Here is a 23,581-nt window from a genome sequence, read left to right on the forward strand (position 1 = left end):
TTTCCATTCTGGACGCTCCCACCCTATCTGGGACTGCCACACTTGGCCCAGGCATCTTATAGAACAGTACAGCACAGGAACAGGCCCTTCAGCCCACAATGTGCCAAACCAGCTTTTAAAAAAAATCCCTCCAACCTACAGAATATCCATATCTTTCCATCGGCCTCACATTCATGTGCCTATCTAAACATCTCTTAAAAGCCTCCAAAGTATTTGCCACTACCACCAGACTTAGCAGTGCATTCCAGGCATCTGCGACTCTCAGAGTAAAAATCTTACCCCTCACATTCCCCCCCCCCCCCCTCAATGCATGCCCTCAGGTTTTAGACATTTCAACCCTGGGAAACAAATACTCCCTGTCTGTCTATGCCTTTCATAATCTTATAAACCTCAATCGGATCTCCCCTCAGCTTCTAGAGAAAGCAACCCAAATTTATCCAGCCTCTCATGATAGCACATGCCCTCTAAACCAGGCAGCGTCTTGGTAAACCTCTTCCGCACCCTCCAAAACCTCAGCATCCTATAGCGGGGGCGACCAGAACTGTGTGCAATACGGAGAAGATAGTTTGTTGGTCCACGATAGCAGTGCTGACAAATACTTTTCTGTGCCACTCTCATTTATCCACATTAGTTGTGGCCTAAGCAGATGGTTATAAAGTTGCAACATAACCTCTTGGCTTTTGAACTCAGTGCCTTGACTAACAAAAGCAAGCATTCCATAAGCCGTCTTAACCGCCCTATCGACCTGTGTAGCCACTTTCAAGGAGCGATGAACTTGGATTCCGAAATCTCTGCTCAGGATCTTGCCCTCAACAGTGTAATGTCTCCCTGCATTTCCCCTACCGAGGTGCAACACCTCACATTTATCTGGGTTAAACTCCATCTTCACGTAACATTGGCCGCAGTCTTCACCCTCGTCAGCTATTTACTCAACATAACTGCTCTCCCTATTTTTCCAGTAGTAGGAGGAAAGGGATTCTTAGCCAAGGCTTATGATCACTTTGGTAGGAAAGATCAAGAGGTCTCTAAAATGATTCAGTAGCTTGAGAACTTTACCCTATTTATCCACACAGTGCCCTACAGAGATGATACTTTGTTGGTCCACCATATCAATGCTTACAAATTACTTTTCTGTGCTTCTCCCATTTACCCACATTTAGTTTGTGGTTTTCTATGCCATGATTATTCAAGTGACTGCCTAAATATCTGTTTAAGAGTTTAAAGATGAGCCTGCCTTCACCAGATATCAGATTCCTCCTCCTCTCCGTGTGAAAGCATCCCAGATCTCCTCTGCACCTCCCATCTCTCACTTTAGCTTTCTTGCTTTGGTCAACCCCACCGTGAAGAAGAAAAAAATAATCTTGCTATCAACAACAACTATACACTCAGTGACCACTTTATTATGTACCGAATAAAGTGGCCACTGAGTATGTTGATGGTTGTCTGCTGCTGGAGCCTATCTACTTTAATGTTCAGCATGGTGTGTATTCATAGATTTTCTTTGAATACGACTATTGTAACGTGGTTATTTGAGCTGCTGTCAGCCTGAAACAGTCTGGCCATTCTCTGACTGTTCATTAAAAAGGTGTTTTTGCCCACAGATCTGCCCTTCACTAGATTATTTTTTGTTTTTCGCACCATTCTCTAAACTCTAGAGACTGTAGTGTGTGAAAATCCCAGGAGATCAGCAGTTTCTGAAATACTTAGAACATCCTGCCTGGCACCAACAACCATTCCATGGTCAAAGTCACTTAGATCACATTTCCTCCCTGTTCTGATGCTTGGTCTAAACAACAAATGAACCTTGTGACCGTGTCCGGATGCTTTTATACATTGAGTTGTTGCCTGATCAGATAATTGCATCAAAAAGCAGGTATACAGCACATCATTGGCTGATTAGATCATTACATTAACAAGCAGTGGCCAGTTTATTAGGTAATAATGAAGTGGTCACTGAGTATGTATTGTGTGTCATTTATACTGAGGAATGAGTCCAAAAGGAATTCAGAAAGACAATATGGATCATGAAAAGAAGCTATAAAGAGACATAGACAAGCTGACTGAGTAAAGTCCATGGCAGATGTAAAAGTAACAAGGATAAAGGTGAAGTCATCTTGGTACAGTGACTTTCCTCAGAACAGGGAGCTGGGAATCATGGGGTAATTAGCTAATGGTGAATTAGATCCGCATCCACAAAACTGATTGAACCTGACGTTCTGTCTGAGTCGCAAGCAAAGACTGGAGGAACGTCCATGAGGGGAATGGACAGTCAACGCTTCGGGTTGAAACACTTCATTTGGACTGGGTCAGGATCCTAGCGATGATCATCGAGCCACTGTCACGGACTTCCCCTCCACAGCCACCAACCTCTAATGCCTTGGAGAGGCCAGAATTGAGATGAAGGAGGAACACCTCATATTCCACCTGGGTAGCCCGCAGCTTGATGACATAGACATCAATTTCTCTCTCTCAGGGTACTTTCTCTGCCCTCTCCCCTTCTCTCTTTTTCCATTCTCCATTTTGATCACCTCTTTCCCTTACTGCTTATCACCTCCTCCTTCCCTTTCTCCCATGGTCCACGTTCCTCTCCAATCAGGTTCCTTCTTCAGCCCTTTACCTCCTCCACCTACCACCTCCTTACTTCATCTCCCCAATCACCTTCTAGCTTGTGCTTCAGCCCACCTTCTGTCCCTTCCCATCCTGAGGAAGGGTCTCGGCCTGACTGTTTATTTGCTACAGATGCTGCCTGACTTGCTGAGTTGCATCATTTGGTGCGTACTACAACAGAGAGCCAGGCTGAATGGAGTCTCGGTTTCCTGCCCTACCTTATATGGACAGTTGTAGTCAAAGATTCCCTCCAAGTCTTCATCCTTTGAAGTTACTAAGATTGACTCTCTCACCTCGCAATCCAACTGGTTTAGTCAAGTGAGGTACGTAGAAGGTGACTCCAGCTGCTTGGTAACCTAACTGCACCTCCCCCCCCCACCCCCCCACCCCCAAATCAGCCATCCAGAACAAGCGTATCTCTGCCCTAGTGATCAACGGTGAAGAACCTTGGACAACTGACCAGATGCTGGAGGAACTCTGAGCATGCGTGAGGGGAAATGGACAGTCAATGTTCCAGGTCTAGGCTCTTCATCTCAGCTGAATGATGGAGGGGAGACCACCAGCATAGAAAGGTGAGGTGAGGTGTTGGAGCAAGAACTAATAGCGTGGACTGCAGCCAGTGAGAGACTACTTTGGGGCCTCCATCCAAGGGACCGAATAGGGCACAGGCACCACCTGAGTTAGGAACTGAACTTCCTGAAGGGCAGTGAACCCTAGGCTCTGGGAGTCAAGTGCAACACCTCGTGTTCGGGTCCTGGACAGGTAGTCCGAGTCTCAGTTGTATTGCACGATTAACCCCGTGTGTGTGCGAGCTTGCGTGCATGTGTGTGTACAGTATGTGTCTACGTGTGCAAGTGTGTGCTTGCATATACGTGTAGCCTCCCGTATATCGGTGAGACCTGCCCTAGATTGGGAGACCGCTTTGCCAAAAAAAAGCGGGATTTCCCGGAGGCCACCCATTTCAATTCCACTTTCCCATCAGTCCATGATCTACTGCCACAATGAGTCAGGTTGGATATTTGATCTGGATAGCCTCCAACAGTGATTTCTCGAACTTGTGGTAATTACCCCTCCTCCTCTCCTTCACCATCCCCCATTCTTGTTTCCCACTCACCTTCTCACCTGTCCAAAACTTCCCCTTGATGCTCCTCCCCCTTTCATGGTCTCTTCTATCAGATTCTCCCTTCTCCAGCCCTTTATCTCTTTCACCAATCATCTTCCCAGCTCTTTACTTCACCCCCCCCCACTCCCAATTTCACCTATCACCGCCTTGTACATCTTCCTCCCCCTCCCCCCACCTTCTCACTCTGACTTCTGCCCCCTTCCTTTCCAGTCCTGATGAAGGGTCTCGGCCCGGACTGTTTATTTCCATCCATGGATGCTGCCTGACCCGCTGAGTTCCTCCAGAACATTGTGAGTAATTCTCGATCTCCAGCATCTGCAGTCCCTCTTGCATCTTATGTGTGGATGAGTCTGTGTGTGTGAATGAAATTGTTTTTGCCTGGGACTCAGTCAGAATTCATTCAAAACAGAGACTGATAGATTTCTGGACGTGGGTAGAATTGGGAATATAGGGAGAACGTGATATTACTGACAGAATGGCCAAGCCGAATGATTGAGCAAACTCAATCTCAATGATTCTGATTTTTCCATTCTTATTCTGAAAGAAACTCTTTTGTTGTCAATGGACTGTCCTTGGCATTAGGTTAAAACCACTGTTGGCAACATAACACATTCCACTCCTTATTCCCAGGCGCAAAGCCAAGCCAAACATAAAGAGATTTTATTGCAATTAAATAATTCCAGCACCTGGAGCACAGTGACAGTCCATTTGGTAAAACTCGGTGAAGCTTGAAAAGTGCTGATCGATTTGCAGAGTTGCAGAGATGCTTAGGGCCGTCCAGTCGAAGGATGGGGGGATATCTTCATCAAATTTGATCCATCGAGGTTATCAGACTCTGGAATTCTGCAATTCCAAAACAACCCACTTCACCATTTTGTGTTTATTTTCGATCCTGCCGCAGGCCCTCCTCCAACAGAGTACCCAATGCTATAAGCGGTGAGTGGGGACAACAGGTGACCACGACCGCGTCCTGCTCCAAATCCTTCCTCCGACGGGATGTGTGCATCGTCAGCAAAGCTGGCACTCATTTCCCTATTCCCAGGGTTAGAGAGCGCGTCTTACGAGGAGAGGATAAGCAATCTAGGGCTTTTCCCTCCGGAGTTAAGGAGGATGATAGGTGATTTGATAGAGGTGGTACAAGATGATAAGAGGCAGAGGTTCAGTGGACAGCCAGTGACTTTTTTTTCCTGGCAGAAATGGCTAACAAGGAGGTGATTTGAGGGAAAAAACGGATGTCTGAGGTGACTTCTAAACACAGAGTGGTGGGTCCTGGTGGTGGAGGCAGATACATTAGAGCATGTAAGAAACTAATAAAATGGTAGAGTAATGGTGGGTTATGCAGGAGGGAAGTATTAGGTTGATCTTAGACTAAGATAAAAGTCTGGCACAAACTCTTGGGCCAAATGTTATATTACAATGCTATAATGTTATATGTTCTACGTAAGGTGGGATATCATCATGAACCACAGTAGTGTTTCTAGTGAAGGTTCTCCCACAATGTAGGGGAGAGAATACAGTGATGTAGCTGAACAGTGGCTCAACGGTGATTGTTACCGGGCTGGCAGCCAGAGTTCTCAGTCGTTATCCAACTGCTGATCACGATAGGCGGGGAATTTAAAAACAATCAGGCTTTTATTGACCAGTGAGGGTCAGTGTGTGTGGGACACGTCTCCCAGTGAGGGTCAGTGTGTGTGTGGGACCTGTTCCCCCCAGTGAGGGTCAGTGTGTGTGGGACCTGTTCCCCCCCAGTGAGGGTCAGTGTGTGCGTGGGACCTGTTCCCCCAGTGAGGGTCAGTGTGTGTGGGACCCGTCCCCCAGAGAGGGTCAGTGTGTGTGGGACCCATCCCCCAGTGAGGGTCAGTGTGTGTGGGACCTGTTCCCCCAGTGAGGGTCAGTGTGTGTGTGGGACCTGTTCCCCCAGTGAGGGTCAGTGTGTGTGGGACCTGTTCCCCCAGTGAGGGTCAGTGTGTGTGTGGGACCTATTCCCCCAGTGAGGGTCAGTGTGTGTGTTGGACCCGTCCCTCAGTGAGGGTCAGTGTGTGTGGGACCTGTTCCCCCAGTGAGGGTCAGTGTGTGTGGGACCTGTCCCCACAGTGAGGGTCAGTGTGTGTGGGACCTATTCCCCCAGTGAGGGTCAGTGTGTGTGTGGGACCTGTCCCCCAGTGAGGGTCAGTGTGTGTGGGACCTGTTCCCCAGTGAGGGTCAGTGTGTGTGTGGGACCTGTTCCCCCAGTGAGGGTCAGTGTGTGTGGGACCTGTTCCCCCCAGTGAGGGTCAGTGTGTGTGTGTGACCCGTCCCCCAGTGAGGGTCAGTGTGTGTGGGACCTGTTCCCCAGTGAGGGTCAGTGTGTGTGTGGGACCTGTTCCCCCAGTGAGGGTCAGTGTGTGTGGGTCCTGTTCCCCCAGTGAGGGTCAGTGTGCGTGTGGGTCCTGTTCCCCCAGTGAGGGTCAGTGTGTGTGGGACCTGTTCCCCCAATGAGGGTCAGTGTGTGTGTGGGTCCTGTTCCCCCAGTGCGGGTCAGTGTGTGTGGGACCTGTTCCCCCAGTGAGGGTCAGTGTGTGAGTGGGACCTGTTCCCCCCGTGAGGGTCAGTGTGTGTGGGACCCATCCCACAGTGAGGGTCAGTGTGTGTGTGGGACCCATCCCACAGTGAGGGTCAGTGTGTGTGTGGGACCTGTTCCCCCAGTGAGGGTCACCCAGTGAGGGTCAGTGTGTGTGTGGGACCTGTTCCCCCAGTGAGGGTCAGTGTGTGTGGGACCCATCCCACAGTGAGGGTCAGTGTGTGTGTGGGACCCATCCCACAGTGAGGGTCAGTGTGTGTGTGGGACCTGTTCCCCCAGTGAGGGTCAGTGTGTGTGTGTGGGACCTGTTCCCCCAGTGAGGGTCAGTGTGTGTGTGTGGGACCTGTTCCCTCAGTGAGGGTCAGTGTGTGTGGGACCTGTTCCCCCCAGTGAGGGTCAGTGTGTGTGTGGGACCTGTCCCCCAGTGAGGGTCAGTGTGTGTGTGGGACCTGTTCCCCCAGTGAGGGTCAGTGTGTGTGTGTGGGACCTGTTCCCTCAGTGAGGGTCAGTGTGTGTGGGACCTGTTCCCCCCAGTGAGGGTCAGTGTGTGTGGGACCTGTTCCCCCAGTGAGGGTCAGTGTGTGTGTGGGACTTGTTCCCCCAGTGAGGGTCAGTGTGTGTGTGGGACCTGTTCCCCCAGTGAGGGTCAGTGTGTGTGTGTGGGACCTGTTCCCCCAGTGAGGGTCAGTGTGTGTGTGTGGGATCTGTTCCCCAGTGAGGGTCAGTGTGTGTGTGGGACCTGTTCCCCCCAGTGAGGGTCAGTGTGTGTGGGACCTATTCCCCCAGTGAGGGTCAGTGTGTGTGTGGGATCTGTTCCCCCAGTGAGGGTCAGTGTGTGTGGGACCTGTCCCCCAGTGAGGGTCAGTGTGCACCCTTTCCAAGGCAAGTATTCTTTCAGTAATTTATACACAGGCTGTGATTCGGGATTATAAATGTGAATATAAATATTTGAAAACTTACCAGCACAATCAATCCTCCCGTCGCCATTTTCATCTCCAACGGAGACAAAGCTGTCTGTCTCAGCTTCGCTCAGCTCCCGGGCTTGCGGGCAGAAAAACCGAAGGAAGAGCCTTCAAACATAAGTGTGTCTATTAGCAAACCCTGACATGTATATACAACAGCATAGTGAATTGACCATACATGTGCACATACTTCATACATGTGTGTCTTGGGCATGAATTTAAGATTGGATATCCTGTTGATGGTCATAGTTCCATTTTTCATGAATAATAGTTTCTCGGGAACCGATATGAAACTGGCCCCTCACATAACTTTCCAGCTTCTCCCCTCCATTGGGTATCTGCGAGGTGTTCTCACACACGAGCACAGGAGGAGTGGTAAGCTGATCAACCCTCAAGCCTGCTCTGCCTGTTAACAAGATGGCGGCTGTTGTGATCCTCTGCCCCAAACTTCACTCGCCTCGCTGATTTGCGTAACCCACTGCCTCTACCAAACACCCTCCTAACTATCGACACGCACAGAGTGCTGGAGGAACACAGCAGGCCAGGCAGCGTGTATGGGAAGGAGTACACCGTCGACGGTTCGGGCCGAGACCCTTCATCGGGACCGAGAAGGAATGGAAGAAGGCAGTCAGAAGGTGGGGGGAGGGGAAGAAGAACTACAAGGTGGCAGGTGACGGGTGAAAGGTGACAGGTGAAACCGGGAGAGAGGCAGGGGGCAAAGTAAAGAAAATGGGAAATTGATTGATGAAAGAGATACAGGGCTGGAGAAGGGGGAATCTGATCGGAGAGGACAGAAGGCCATGGAAGAAACGGAAGGGGGAGGAGCACCAGAGGGAGGTGATGGGTAGGTAAGAAGATAAAGGGAAATGGGAATGGTGAAATGGTGAAGGGTTGTGGGGAGGGGTGGGGTCAATTACCAGAAGTTCCAGAAATCAGTGTTCATGCTATTCACCTGACGATGGGTGGCAGGAGTCACTCCGATAAACTTTAGCTGCTGCTCCTCTCTAGGCCCGGAAACCAGACCTGTGGACACTTGCCCAGGGGTGGACTCACTGACGTCCTGTACCACTGTGTCGAGGCTCTCAACCTTGTACTACAAGCTGCCTGTGATAGAGGACAACGTTCCCCTTTTCTGTTTTCATGATGTACGAACCCGATCATTACACAACACGGAACAGGAAGAGGCCATTTGGCCCATCACGTCCTTCTTGCTGACCTTTTCTGCCAGTCTGACTAATCCCATCTCTCTGTAAGTGATCTGTTTCCCTCCGTTCCCTGCCTGTTTACGTGACCTTTAAAATGCCTCTTAAACACCGTTATGGTATCTGCTTCCACCACTTCTGGGCACCTACACTCTCTGTGCAAAGAAACTTGTCTCACGAATCTTCGTAAGACACAGGGGCAGTATTATCCGAATCAGAATCAGGTTTATTGTCACTGGCGTGTGTCGTGAAATTTGTTAACTTAGCAGCAGCAGTTCAATGCAATGCATAATATAGAAGAAAAAAAAGTAAAAATAAGTAAATCAATTTATATATATATTTATAGAATAGATTTTAAATAGTGCAAAACAGAAATAATATATATTAAAAAGTGAGGTAGCATTCATGGTTCAATGTCCATTTAGGAATCGGATGGCAGAGGGGAAGAAGCTGTTCCTGAATCGCTGAGTGTGTGCCTTCAGGCTTCTGTACCTCCTCCCTGATGGTAACAGTGAAAAAAAGGCATGTCCTGGGTGCTGAGGGTCCTTAATAATGGACGTTGCTTTTCTGAGACACCGCTCCTTGAAGATGTCCTGGGTGCTTTGTAGGCTAGTAACCAAGATGGAGCCGACTAAATTTACAACCCTCTGCTGCTTCTTTCAGTCCTGTGCAGTAGCCCCTCTGTACCAGACAGTGTTGCAGCCTGTCAGAATGCTCTCCACAGTACATCTGTAGAAATTTTTTGAGTGTTTTTGTTGACATACCAAGTCTCTTCAAACTCCAAATGTAGTATAGTCACTGTCTTACCTTCTTTAATACTATATCAATATGATGGGACCAGGTTAGTTCCTCAGAGATCTTGACACCCAGGAACTTGAAACTGCTCACTCTCTCCACTTCTAATCCTCCTTGGTATGTGTTCTTTCGTCTTACCCTTCCTGAAGTCCACAATCAGCTCTTTCGTCTTACTGACATTGAGTGTAACGTTGTTGCTGTGACACCACTCCACTAGCTGGTATCGGTCACTAGCCCATTCGATCCATCAAGTCTGCTCTGCTATTCCATCATGGCTGATTTATTTTCTCCCTCGACCCCATTCTCCTGCCTTCTCCGCATAACTGTTGACGTCCTGACTAATCAAGAACCTGTCAACCTCCACTTCAAACATACCCGATGACTGAGCCTCCACAGATGTCTAGCGACAAAGACACACACTCAGCTTCTTCCTCTCTGTCATCCAATCTCTGAATGGAGATTGAACCCATGAACACTACCTCACTACATTTAAAATTTCTATTTACTGTACTTACTGTAATTCATGTTTTTGTCTATTATTATGTACTGCTGCCACAAAGGTAACAAATTACACGACATATGCACACATTTCTATTCATGAGCCAATGGCTTTTCAACCTGCCTCCCGCAGCTTGTTCCTTCTTCCCATCATCAGCCGTGTGAAAATGTTTCTCCTCAGGTCCCTCTTAAGACTTACCCTCTCACCTTAAATCTATAGATTTATAGCCCCCTACACTGGAAAAAAGATTGTGGACATCCATCTTATCTACATCCCTCGCGGTTTTATACATATCTCTTAGCCTCCTATATTCCAATGAGAAATATCCCAGCCTATCCAGCCTCTCCTTATAACCCAAGTCCTCCAAAATCCCATCAATCCTTCTTGCAACCTTTACAGCTTAATGGCACCCTAGTTATTGACAATTTCATCTGTAAAAAAAGAACTATCTACCCGCTCTATAGCTCTCGTAATTATAAATAACAGGCCACCCTTCTGCCTTTAGGTCTGTCCAACTTGCAACAGTACAGCACAAGAACACAGGCCATTCAGCCCACAGTGTTGTGCTGAACCAGCTAAAAAACAAATCGAAAATGCCCACAAACATTAATCCCTCCTACCTACACCATGTCCCTCCATCTTCCTTACAACCACATGTCTTATCCAAACGTCTCTGAAAAGCCTTTAATGTATTTGCCTCTACCAGCAAACCAGGCAGCACATTCCAGGCATCCACCACTCTGAGTAAAAAAAAACTTAACCCTCACATCCCCCTTGAACCTACCCCCCTCACACCTTCAATGCACGCCCTCTGGTACTAGACATTTCTACCGTGGCAAACAGAAATTCCCTGTCTTCTCTATCGATACCTCTCATAACCTTATAAACCTCTGTCAGATCTCCCCTCAGCCTCCGACGCCCCAGAGGAAACAACCCAAGTGTATCCAGCCTCATCGTGATAGCACAAACCCTCTAAACCAGACAGCATCTGGTAAACCTCTTCTGCACCCTCTCCGAGCCCTCAACAACCTTCCTGTAGCGGGGCAACCAGAAACGTACGCAATACTCCAAATGTGGCCTAACCAGAGTTTTATAAAGCTGCAACATAGGTTCCTGACTTTTGAGCTTCCCCCTCCCCTCCATAGTTAATACCCTCCAATCCAGGCAACATCCTGGTGAACCTCCTCTTCACCTTGTGCGTTCTTGTACATCCCGAGCGCTAACCATGACCTCGCGTGATTTCACGTCGGTGCTTAAGAGAAAATGAGAAGTTGCCTACTTGAGCTCTGTCTTCTCTATGAAACCACTGCTATCGTCGTCGAGAATGGCGAAGATTTTCGTGATCACTTCAGGAGATTTCTTGGCAAGACCGGAAGTTCTGGAAAATTTCTTGAAGTGGAAGGAGCCCGGATCTGGAAGAGGGCAAAGCCATTAGCGGAAGTGCATTGGAGGGAAGTTTGAGCTGCTCAGACTTCGGAACTGGAGGTGCATTGGGTAGTGCCTCAGAACTCCAGGGATCCTCCTTTGCTGCTTCTGTGGAGTTTGCGTGCTCTCACTGGGACCAGCTGGATTTCCTCTGGATGTCCTGGCTTCCTCCCACATCCCCAAAATGCAGTGGTGGTTAAAACAGACACTGAAAATTTGCCTTAGTATAGGTGAAGGACAAAATCAATTAAAGGAGAATGGCTGGGCAGAATGAGTTGCAGGGCTACAGAAAAGAAGGAGATGGGCAAAGAGATGGATGGGATTGTCCTGCTGGGAGCTTGGAATCAAGGACATTCTATACTCTTCCCCACCTGTCAGGCAGGAGATACAAAAGCCTGAAAGGACAGACCACCAGGCTCGAGTTCAGCTTTGGATCCACGTTAAAAAACTTGAATGATCTCCTTGTACAATAAAATGGAGTCTTGACTTCACAGTCTACCTGCTCTGTAACTGTAAAACTTCAGACGCTAAGACCATAAGTCATAGGAGCAGAATTAGGCCACTCGGCCCATCGAGTCTGCTCCGACATTCCATTATCCCTCTCAACCCCATTCTCCTGTCTTCCACACATAATCTTTGATGCCCTCACTAACCAAGAACCAATCAACCTCTGCTTTGAATTACTCAATGTCCTGGCCTCCACAGCTGTCCGTGGCAATGAATTCCACAGATTAACCACCCTCTGGCTAAAGCAATTCCTTCTCATCTCTGTTCTAAATGGACATCTCCCTATCCTGAGGCTGTGCCCTTGGTCTTAGACTCACACTATAGGAAACATCATCTCCACATCCACTGTCTAGGCCTTTCAATATTCACTAGGTCTCAATGCAATCCTTCCCCCAGTTCTTCTAAACTCCAGTGATTACAGACCCACAGCCATCAAATGCTCCTCATATGCTAACCTTCTCGTTCCCAAAATCATTCTCATGTACCTCCCCTGGACTCTCTCCGATGCCAGTAGGGACACGAAACTGTTCACAGTACTCCAAGTGCGAACTGACCAATGCCTTATACGGCCTCAGCATCACATCCTTGCTCTTAGATTCTAGTCCTCTCGAAATTAATGCTAACGTTGCCTTTGTCTTCCTTGTCACTGACTCAACCTGCAAGTTAACCTTTAGGGAATCCTGCACAAGAACTCCCAAGTCCCTTTGCACCTCTGATTTTTTCATTTCCCCCCGGTTTAGAAATTAGTCTATACCTTCACTCCTTCTACCAAAGTGCATGTCCATACACTTCCCTATACTATATTCCATCTGCCACTTATTTGCCCATTCTCCCAAAATGTCCAAGTCCTTCTGAAGACTTTCTGCTTCCTCAACATTATCTGCCCTCCACCTATCTTAATATTGTCTGCAAACTTGGCCACAGTTCTGTCATCCAAATCATTGACATAGAATGTAAAAAGAAGCAGTCCCAACACCGACCCATGCAGAACACCAACCAGAATAAGTCCCCTTCGCCTCCTGCCAATCAGCCAATCTTCTGTCCCTGCGGGTATCTTTCCTGTAGTACCATGATTTCTCATCTTGTTAAATAGCCTCATGTGTGGCACCTTGTCAAAGGCCTTCTGAAAATCCAAGCAAACAACATACACACTGACTCTCCTTTCTCTATCCTGCCTGCTATTTCCTCTAAGAATTCCAACAGATTTGTCAGGCAAGATTTCCCCTTAAGGAAACTATGCTGACTTCGGCCTACTTAACCATGCCCCTCCAAGAAACCCAAAACCTCATCCTTAAAAACGGATTCCAACTTTTCCCCAACCACTGAAATCAGGCTAACTGGCCTATAATTTACTTTCTTCTGCCTCCCTCCCTACTTAGAGTGGAGTGAAATTTGTAATTTTCCAGTTCTCCTGAACCGTTCCAGAATCTAGAATAGATCTGGAGAAAATTCTTATACATCTGTGTACACACAGCCATCAAGAATCTCTGCCCTTAAGGCAAAAGTCTTCGATCTGACTACTGCTGAAGACTCGGACTCTGACCTCTTTACTTAGAGATGTCATCGGGTGAGCCTTCAATCTTAGATGACCCTCCCCAAGACTGCGATTACCACAAATCAGGCCTTGCAGGCATCTTCGCAGGTATCATCTCCTGCGAGAGACCCAAAAACCCTGACACCTCCACTGACATATGGGCCAATTACCCCCACACTCAGGCAGAAAGCTTTGAGGAAGCGGTCAAAAATGACCCACACTTGCAAGATATTATCGCTCAACAAGACCCAAAGAAACTCCCTTTCCCAATTATAACTTTTTGAGTCATAAAAGCACAGAGGTGCTTCAAAGGTAGGCTCAAAATTATAAACATTTTGTCAGTTTTGGAGCACAAGATGACTGGCACCTCCACAGTCTCTTCAGCCACCTCTTTCAGAACCCTGGGGTGCAGTCCATCGGGGCCAGGTGACTTCTCTACCTTCAGACCTTTCAGCTTCTCAAGAACTTTTCTCTTTAGCAACTACTCACCCTGCCTCTCGGCCCTCTTAAAATGCTAGAGTACTGCTGATGTCTTCCACAGTGAAGACTGATGCAATATACTTACTTGTCATTTATTCTCATCCCCCATTACTACCTCTCCGGTGACATCCGACATCCATTCTCGCCTCTTTTACTCTTCATATATCTAAAATAACCTGGTATCCTCTTTAAGATTTTTGGCTTACTTACCGTCATATTTCATCTTTATTCTGCATTATGTTAGTATTTTTTCCTTGCACTACCTCAAGGTACTGATGTAATAAAATGATCTGAAGTAATAAGACATTTTTTTCTCTCTGAATCTTGCTTCGTGACAATAATAAACCCATTTACCCATTGACTGGCCTCTCAAAGTCCAACCCTACATCTCCATCGGGTAAGGCCAGCCAACAGGGCTCTGGTACATCTGTACGGGCCAATCCCTTGTACAGTGGATTGCAGAGGTGTTGATGAACTCCAACCACACCATCAACTTCCGAGGACGATGGAGATGGGAGGCCATCAATGGCCTTGGCTCCACTGAGGAGCTAAGGGCTCAAGACAAGTCGAACAGTTTACCAGCTTTGATGGCCTCCTTCAGCGTCAGAAGAAATAAACGCCGTGAGGAATTCTTCGGTGGGCAGCACGATAGCAGTTAGCGCAACGCTTGGGAGCTGTGAGATTGGGGTTCGATTCCCGCCACCGTCTGTAAGGAGTTGGTGCCTCCTCCCCGTGACCGCGCGGGTCTCCTCCAGGTGCTCTGGCTTCCTCCCGCAGTCCGAAGAAGTGCGGTTAGGGTTAGTGAGTCGTGGGCAGGATAGGTTAGCGCCAGGTGCGTGGTGCCAGCATAGCATACCCAGAGCTCTCAGCTCGCGGCCTGCCCTGCACAATCTTCACTGAGTAGATTCAAAGCGACACATTTCACTCTAGGTGCCGATGTGCGTGCGATTAATAAATAAATAAAGCTAATCTTCTGGTGTAAAAGTGCTGGATAAAAAGAGATAATGTTACTACATACTCTCAACGGCCACTTTATTAGGTAACTCCTGTCCTTCTGTAATAAAGTGGCCACTGAGTTCAAGCAGACACGAGGAAATCTGCAGATGCTGGAAATTTAAGCAACACACACGAAATGCTGGTGGAACGCAGCAGGCCAGGCAGCATCTATAGGGAGAAGCACTGTCGACATTTCGGACCAAGACCCTTCCCACTGTCGACGTTTCGGGCCGAGACCCCAAAACGTTCACAGCGCTTCTCCCTATAGATGCTGCCTGGCCCGCTGCGTTCCACCAGCATTTTGTGTGTGTTGACTGAGCGAATGTTCGTGGTCTTCCGCTGCTGAAGCCCGTCCACTTCAAGGTTTGACATGTGGTGCATTCAGAGATGCTCTTCTGCACGCCCCTGTTGTAATGTGTGGTTATTTGAGTTCCTGTCAGCACGAACCAGTCTGGCCACTCTCCTCTCACCTCTCTCATTAACGAGGCATTGTCACAGGTAAAAGGCAGAGAACTGCCACTCACGGGGTTTTTTTTTGGTTTATCTCACCACTCCCTTTAAACTCTAGAGACTGTTCTGTGTGAAAATCCCAGGAGATCAGCCGTTTCTGAGATACTCAAACCACCCCATCTGGCACCAACAATCATTCCACAGTCAAAGTCACTTAGATCACATGTCTCCTCCATTCTGATGTTCGGTCTGAACAACAACCGAACCTCTTGGCCACGTCTGCAAGCTTTTCTGCATTGAGTTGCTGCCACATGATTGGCTGATTAGATATTTGCATTAACGAGCGGGTGTACCTAATAAAGTGGCCGGTGAGGGTACAAAGCATTGAAGCGCTGATTGGGAATCTAGCAAACGGAAGCCCAGCCACCCGGTGTTTGGACTGGGATTAGTGTGTCGCAGAAGGTTTCAATGGGCTGCTCGTGTGCTGGGTTCCCAGATCCAAGGGAACTCACTGAGGCGATGCCCGACTTCAGGTGAGTGATCCCAGGTTACACAGGCCTCAGGTGACACCGGGACTCCATGAAGGGAAAAGTCAGCGACAATGGAAGAGGGAGATTACCGCTGCATTCAGCGAGAGCCGCCGCGACATCTCCAGCGACGAGGAAATCGGTGACGCTCATCGTAAACCTGGTAACGGGAAGTGAGCAGACTTAGTGCACCTGGAATGAGCTTTGTCACGTGCAGCGGAGGCACGAGAGACCGCGGCATGCGGGAATCTGGAGCAGCGCACGGTCTGCTGGAGGGACTCAGCGGGCCGAGCAGCGTCTGCGGAGGTCGGACCCGAAACGCCGGCGGTGCACCGAGCTCCGCAGAGGACGCTCGACCTGCCGAGCACCTCCGGCAGGCTTTTTCGTTCAGCTGCAGCGCGCATTTCGTTTCAGAGTAACACCCACAAAACGCTGGAGGAACTCCGGAGGCCAGTCCTGGTGAGGACTGAAACCTCCACAGTTTCTTCTCCACAGATGCTGCCTGGCCTGCCGAGCTCCCCCAGCATCTTGATGAAGGGTCTCGTCCCGAAACACCAACTCTTTATATATTTCCAAAGATGCTGCCTTTCCTGCTGAGTTCCACCAGCATTTTGTGCGCGTTACCCTGGATTTCCAGCGTCTGCAGAATCTCTTGTGTTTATTTATGTTGTATTATTTGTTAAATAAATTCCCCTGAGCTCCTGACAATCGGTCACTGACTCTCCCCACAAAGGTCTCCCTGTTCCACTCTCTGCTGCTTTATTAGAAATCAACACTCGAAGCCAGAAGCAGCAACAGAAAACACGGGGGAACCTCAGCAAGCCAGGCAGCATCTGCGGAAAGAGAAGCAGTCCACACTTCGGGTCCGGGGCTGGTTCAGCCCTCCCTGCGTGAAGTGTGTCTTCCCTTCCTACCTCACCAACCTCTACAAAACATCGCAGGGAGCATCCCCTAAGTTCTGGGCAACTTTACCTCTCTGGGGCAATTGAAGACAAAACTCTCTGAGCATTTAATCAGCTCCTGCTCCACAGAAAGTTCACACTGGATTCTAATCTGAAAAATTCCAAAGACAATTCTTCCATGCAAACAATAAAGCGGCACAATGGTACGTTTCAGATCAATTAGAAACAGTACTTACACTCTCTTGCCGTTCTGTGACTGAGGAAGGCGGCTGTGGGTTGAACGCTTGTGTGCTTTCTGATCACACCTTGCACTTATATACCACAGGGACTGCCTCTGTTTTTTTCAACGACAATTATAAGCAGGGGGAGACCAGTACCATGAAAAACAGTTAAGATGATTTCAGAATGGGTCCGTAACAGTCTGAATGCACTGTGTTTACACTGCAGACAAAGCTGAACCGGACAGAGTGTTGAGGGGCCGTGAACGGTCGAGGCATCCCTGCTTCCTCTTGCCCAGAGCAGTAAGCGTCCACAAGCCAACAAAAGCTGCCAACAAAGACAAGAACGCTGAAGAGCTCAGACATTCAAGCAGCTTCTGTGGACAGAGAAACTGGTTAATGATTTAGTCTTAGGGACCCTTCCTCAGTAAAGATAAAAAGTGATCTCACATCTGACAGTGAGGCACTCCCTCAGTACTGTCCCTCTGACAGTGAGGCACTCCCTCAGTACTGTCCCTCTGACGGTGAGACACTCCCTCAGTACTGTCCCTCTGACAGTGAGGCACTCCCTCAGTACTGTCCCTCTGACAGTGAGGCACTTCCTCAGTACTGTCCCTCTTAGTCCATGGGAAAGTTGCCTTTTCTGTCACGATGTGTTGGGTTTGTCAGAACTGGCCACGACTCGTGAGGGAACAGGCACCTTTCTAGTTTTCTCCAACGGGTAGTGACGGAGTGGACCCAGGATCAGCATTCTCCTCAGTACCTGTGGTGCAAAGGCGGCTGCCACTCTCTGTTAGGCCACGTACCAATGAATAAGAAGCGTTTGACTGGCCGTAGAGCCGTCAAGCAGAGAATTAGGGCCCTTTACCTTGACCTTTGAACTTCTTTAGCCCTCCATGTCGGTGCCAGCCAGTAATCCTACACTGCACTGATGCCCGACCCAGGAGATTCTGCAGATACTGGAAGCCTTGAGTGAAATACATCCTCTGCATCACCATTTTCACTTGCTATGTGCTGGGGGGCAGCCCGCAAAGCGTCACCACACCTCTGGCACCAACATAGATGCCCGCATTTATTTGTTTTTTTAAAAATTATTTGCTCCGTTTGTCTTCTTTTTCACATCGGTTGTTAGTCTGGCCTTGTTTACGGAAAGGTAGTTACTGCCTGTTACTGCCCCCAGCACATGGCAAGTAAAAATGGTGACGCGGAGGACGCATTTTGCTCTATGTTTCAACGTACCTGCGACAAACAAAGTTTATTATTGTGCTGGAAGATCCCGGCAAGTTAGGCAGCATCAATGGAGGGAAATAGACAGTCAATGTTTCAGGACGAGGCCCTTCAACAGGACTGGAATCTACTCTTTATTCTCCTGCATAGGACGCTACTTGAGTTACTGAGTTCCTTCAGCACTTGGTGCATTTTGCTCCCTCACTAATCCTATATCTTATTCTCCCCACATTCCCATCTACTCCCCCCACAGAAGCCACCCTTCAGGGGGCAATTGGCAGCAGCCAGTGAACCTATCAAGCTGCACGATTCTGAGATGCAGGGAAAAAAGAAACTGGAGCTCCCGAGTGTTCACAGGGAGAACATGCAAACTCCACACAGACAGAACGCAAGGACAGGTTTGAATTGGGTACTTGGAACTGCGAGGCAGCTGCTCGACCAGTGTGCAAAGATATCGCTGGGGGGGGCAGTGGGAGTGAAATTGATGTGGGTGGACCTGTAGGCCAGGGAGGGAGGGAGGGGGGAGGGGAGGGGGAGAGAGAGAGAGAGAGAGAGAAGAAAGGGAAAAGGAAAGGGAAAGGGGAAGTGATCAGAATCAGCTTTAATATCGCTGGCCTGTGTCATGAAATTTGTTAACATCGGCAGCAGTACGTTGCAATTCATGATAAATATAGAAAAAAATAAATGAATTACAATAAGTACATATATGTGCATTAAATAGTTATATTTGAAAATAGGAGTGCAAAACCTGAACTAATAAGAAAGTGAGGTAGTGTTCATGGGTTCAATGTCCATTTAGAAATTAGAAAAAATATTCTTAACACTTTACTTTCTTATTATTATTGATATATTGCTTAGCTTTATTAATCAGTTATTTGCTAATTTAATTCTTTATTGCACATAATGTCATATTGACTTAATGTATCTTTTTTTGTCAATCTTCAATAATAATTAATAAAAAGATTTTACAATGAAAAGGAAATCGGAAGGCAGAGGGAAAGAAGCTGTTTCTGAACTAGTGAGAGAGAGGAGAGGGGGAGAAGGAGATAGAGAGAAATAGAGAGAGGAGGGGATAGAGGACGAGGAAGAGATATCAAGAGAGAGAATAAGAGAAAGAGGGAGTGGGAAAGAAGGAATGAGAAAGAGAGAAAGAAATTTAGAAAGAAAACAAGAGAGAGAGAGAGGAGAGGAAGTGATATCAAGTGAGCTTTAGAGAGGAGGACAGAGATAGGTAGAGAGGGGTAGTGAGGGGGGAGAAATTGCAAGAGAGAGTTTAACAGGAGCGGAAGGTCAATGCCAAGGTGAGGTTAAAGCTGCAGCTGATTTTGCTTACTGACAGCATGACTGGAGGGAATTCTGCACAATTATGTCACCACACAGCTGTGTAATTCGTATAATCACACCTGCCAGGATCCCAGGCAGGGATAATGAGTTACCCAGGGCAAGGTCACCACAGATGCCCCCTCCGAGAAACGGGTGCCCCAGAGAACCGCAATTACGGAACCTGTTCGGGGCACAGGGTGTCCGAAGGTTTAGGGTGTCCGAAGAAAGGGTTGGGAGGCCGCGTGCGAGGCAGGCAGGTCGAATAGGCGGAGCGCCCTGCGTTGCCTCTCAGGGACCGAGGGTGGCTGGGCTCTGAAGTTGCCGATGAGGACAACGTCAGAGCTGCAGTCTCCAGCACAGATGGGCAGGAGGGGGTAGGGAGGTAGGGTCATTTCAGGAGTAGCTTCTTCCAGCCCGTCATCAGATGCATGAGCGCATGAACACTACCTCATCACACCTTTTTTTAACACCACACCCTTATTTCGTATTTTATGTTAATGTTACGTCTTTGTACTGCAAATCGACAGATTTCACATCACTTACGTCAAGTTGCCTGACTTCATCGCACCATCACCGTGAGGCTATCCATCGCCATCACTCCTGCTGTCTCCTGAGGAATGTTAATGAGCAAAGCCCTTGTAGTGGAGGGTAAATAATCCAGGAAGAGTTAAATCAACAGTCTCTCTCCCCTCTTATCTGTAGCAGATGTTCTTGCCTGTGTTTCATCTCTCTCTCTCTCATGAGCAGCATAGCAACAGCAATAGTTTGTAGTTCTGGGGGGGGGGGGGAATGGTTAACTCTGCACCCCATCGTCCATCACTCATAACAAATGTACACATGTTTTGATAATAAATGTACTTTGAACTTTGAGCAGGTGGCCATGGTGGAATGACAGTTTCTTGGGAAGACGGGATTGAGGAGGTGTTTGAATATAAGAAAGCTGGTAGAGCAGTGCCAGAGACAGGGGTGGAGGGCACAGTGTGAGCCTATAGAGGTGGGGTGTAGAGGTTTTGCTGGCTGCTCACTGTGCAGAATCTACTCTCTCCTTGGCATTACAGGGGCAGCAAAGAAAAGAGCCATCAGGACATCACAGAGGCTACAGACTGAGCCATCAGATGCCTATGGATCAAGAGGTGAGACCCATGGACTGATGCTGCTGGGACACAAGCCGGGGCCTTATCAACCCCGGCTGGGTCACCTCGGCGAGAGCGTCTGACGTTGAAAGACCCGAAACACCCGATGACCCCAGGTTACATCACTGACGATCTGTCCCAGCACATCCTAGAACAGAAACATAGAAAATAGGTGCAGGAGTAGGCCATTCGGCCCTTCGAGCCTGCACTGCCATTCAGTATGATCATGGCTGATCATCCAACTCAGAACCCTGTACCTGCTTTCTCTCCATACCCCCGATCCCTTTAGCCACAAGGGCCTCATCTAACTGAGAATGTAGCGCAGCATCACACACACACCAGGTACAATTTACAACGGCCACTCAGCCTAGCAACCTGCACGGCCTTTGGGATGTGGGAGGAAAGCGGGGCACACGGAAGAAGCCCACGCAATCACTGCAAACACAGGGGAGTCTGCAGACGCTGGAAGTCCAGAGCAACACACACAAAATGCTGGAGGAACTCAGCTGGTCGGGAAGCATCTATGGAAATGAATAAAGAGTCAACGTTTCTGGCTGGAAGGGGAGAAGATGCCGGGATAAAAAGCTGGTGGGGTGGTGGTGGGGGGGGGGCGGGGAAGGAGGATAGCTGGAAGGTGATGGGTGAAGCCAGGTGGGTGGGAAAGGTCAAGGGCTGAAGAGGAAGGAATCTGATAGGAGAGGAGAGTAGACCATGGGAGAAAGGGAAGGAGGAGGGGGCCCGGGGGAAGTGATAGGCAGGCGAGAAGAAGTGGGGAATGGGGGAAGGGGGAAAAGTTTGCTCGCCGGAAGGAGAAATCGATATTCATACCGTCAGGTTGGAAGGTACCCTGACCGAATATAAGGCTGCTCCTCCCAAATCAATAAGTTTATCAGTTTGTGCACATAATATTTTAATACGTCAGAGCTCACACCTCCGGTTCCATCCACAACGACCTTCCGAGCCTTCGGCCACCGTCCGAACCGCCGATGCCCAGTATCCGTCACTCTGGAACCGCTGTCCGCTCCTCACACGTCCGTCCTCCTCGCTCACCTCCTGAAAAAGACCGCAAACGCGCTCAGCTCACACATACAAGATAGCATAACAATTCCCCATTGGTTAGCTCCCCCCTTATCGGCAGTCATAACCCAAACATACCAGACACAGAAACCCATTACAGCATTAAATAAACATTACAGAGAAGCCATTTCGTTATAACAATACAGAGAAGCCATTTTGTTAGCCCAGACAGTTAAAACCAGAGTTACTGGTACTGAGAGCCCCACAGAAGTCTGTGGCACTGAGTCTGGTTCTGCGGCTCAGAAGGGAAGGGCGGAGAAGAGGAGAGTGAGGATAAGGAATGCAGTAGTTAGGAGAAGGGACAGAAGATTCTGTGGGTATGAAAGAGACACTGGAAGGTATGTTGCCTCCCAGGGGCAAGGGTCAGGAAAGTCACAGATCAGGTCCTCAGCATTTTTAAGGGAGAAGGAGAGCAGACAGAAGTCATACCAACAACATACTTTAGGTAGGAAAAGGGACGAGGTCCAGAAGGGTGAAGATAGGGAGCTAGGTAGGCAACCAGAAAGCAGTACCACAGAAGTACTCACCTTTAGATTGCTGCCTATGAGAGTAAGGAGAGGATGATTTGGCAGATGAATGGGCGGCTGGAGAATTGGTACGGGGCGTGAGTTTCAGATCTGTGGATCTTCGGGGGAAGGTGTGACCTGTACAAAGGGACGGGTTACGCATGACACCAAGAGTGAGCAGTGTCCTTGCAGGCAGCTTTGCTAGAACTGTTGGTGGGTGCTCAGGCTAGGTTGCTAGACAGGTCGGAAGCAGATGATGAAGCGGTCGGTATAAAGATAGATGCAATGCGTAGAGAGACACATGTGAGGGGGAGTAGGCGGTGGATAAAGCAGAAATGCAGTCAGTTGGATGAGTTGAAACGTGTATAGTTTAATGTGAGAAGTATCAGCAACTTAGAGCATAGATCAGAACTAGAAGCTACGATTTTGTGGCCATTAGAGACTTGGCTGTCCTGGAATAGATGTTGGAACTTCCGAGGTTTAGAAGTTTCAAAGGGGACAGGGAGGGAGGTAAAAGAGACAGGAGAATAGTATTGCTGATCAGGGACAGTATCACAGCTGCAGAAAAGGAGGAATGAGTCAGTGTGAGTGGAAGACAAACACGGGAAGGGAGCAATCACTTAGCTAGGAGTATGCTACAGACTCCCCAGTAGAAACAAAGACACCAAGGAACAGATTGGGAAGAAGATTTTGGAAAGGTGCAAAAATAACAGGGTTGTTGAAACACTTCCCTAATATTGATTGATACTTCTTTAGGTGGGGCAGAATTTGTTCAGCGTGTCAGGAAGGATTTCAGACACAATATTGGACAGGCCTTACTGGATCTGGTGTTGGGCAATGAACCTGCTGAGGTATCAGATCTCTCGGTAGGTGAGCATTTTGGAGAAAGAGACCACAACACCCTGAACTTTAGCATAGCCGTGGACAGGGATAGGTGCAGACATCTGGGAAGGTATTTAATTGAGGGAGAGCAAAATATGATGCTATTAGGCAAGAACTTGGGAGCATAAATGGGGAACGGATGTTCTCAGGGAAATGAACAACAGAAATTTCAAGGTTGTTTAGGGACCACTTGAATGGGGTTCTGGATAGATTTGTCTTATTGACACAGGAAAGGATGGTAGGGTGAAGGAACTGTGCAAGAAAAGTGGAACATTTAGTCAAGAGGAAGAAGGAAGGTTAAGGTTTAGGAAGCAAGGATGAGACAGGGAACTTGAGAGTCACAAGGTGGCCAGAAAAGAGCTTAAGAATGGACTTAGGAGGGCTAGAAGGGGGACATGAGAAGACCTTGGTGAGTACGATTAAAGAAAATCCTCGAGGTGTTGTACACATCTGTGAAGAACAGGAGGATGACTAGACTGAGGGTAGGACTGACCAAGGATGAAAGAGGAAACTTGGGACTGGAGTTGGAGGGAGTTGGGGAGGCTAGTCACCAGTATTCACCATTGAGAGGACATTAACGAATGTTAGGTCAGCATAAAATATGATGATATGCCAGAACATGTCAACATTAAGAAATAGGATGTGC

General features: G+C 48.3%; 1 protein-coding gene across 1 annotated transcript; it reads right to left on the bottom strand.

Moving 5' to 3' along the window:
- Positions 1-4,384: 4,384 nt before the first annotated feature.
- Positions 4,385-16,838, bottom strand: LOC140719353 (parvalbumin, thymic-like). Its single transcript, XM_073033932.1, has 5 exons — positions 16,806-16,838; positions 15,760-15,827; positions 11,028-11,160; positions 7,251-7,360; positions 4,385-4,573 (listed from the first exon to the last, which is right to left on the bottom strand). Exons 2-5 carry the CDS (start codon positions 15,818-15,820, stop codon positions 4,536-4,538), a joined length of 342 nt encoding a protein of 113 aa, XP_072890033.1. The 5' UTR covers positions 15,821-15,827; positions 16,806-16,838; the 3' UTR covers positions 4,385-4,535.
- Between the last annotated feature and the right edge of the window lie 6,743 nt (positions 16,839-23,581).

This window comes from Hemitrygon akajei, chromosome 31 (genome assembly GCF_048418815.1).
Source record: "Hemitrygon akajei chromosome 31, sHemAka1.3, whole genome shotgun sequence".
NCBI classification, from domain to species: Eukaryota; Metazoa; Chordata; class Chondrichthyes; order Myliobatiformes; family Dasyatidae; genus Hemitrygon; species Hemitrygon akajei.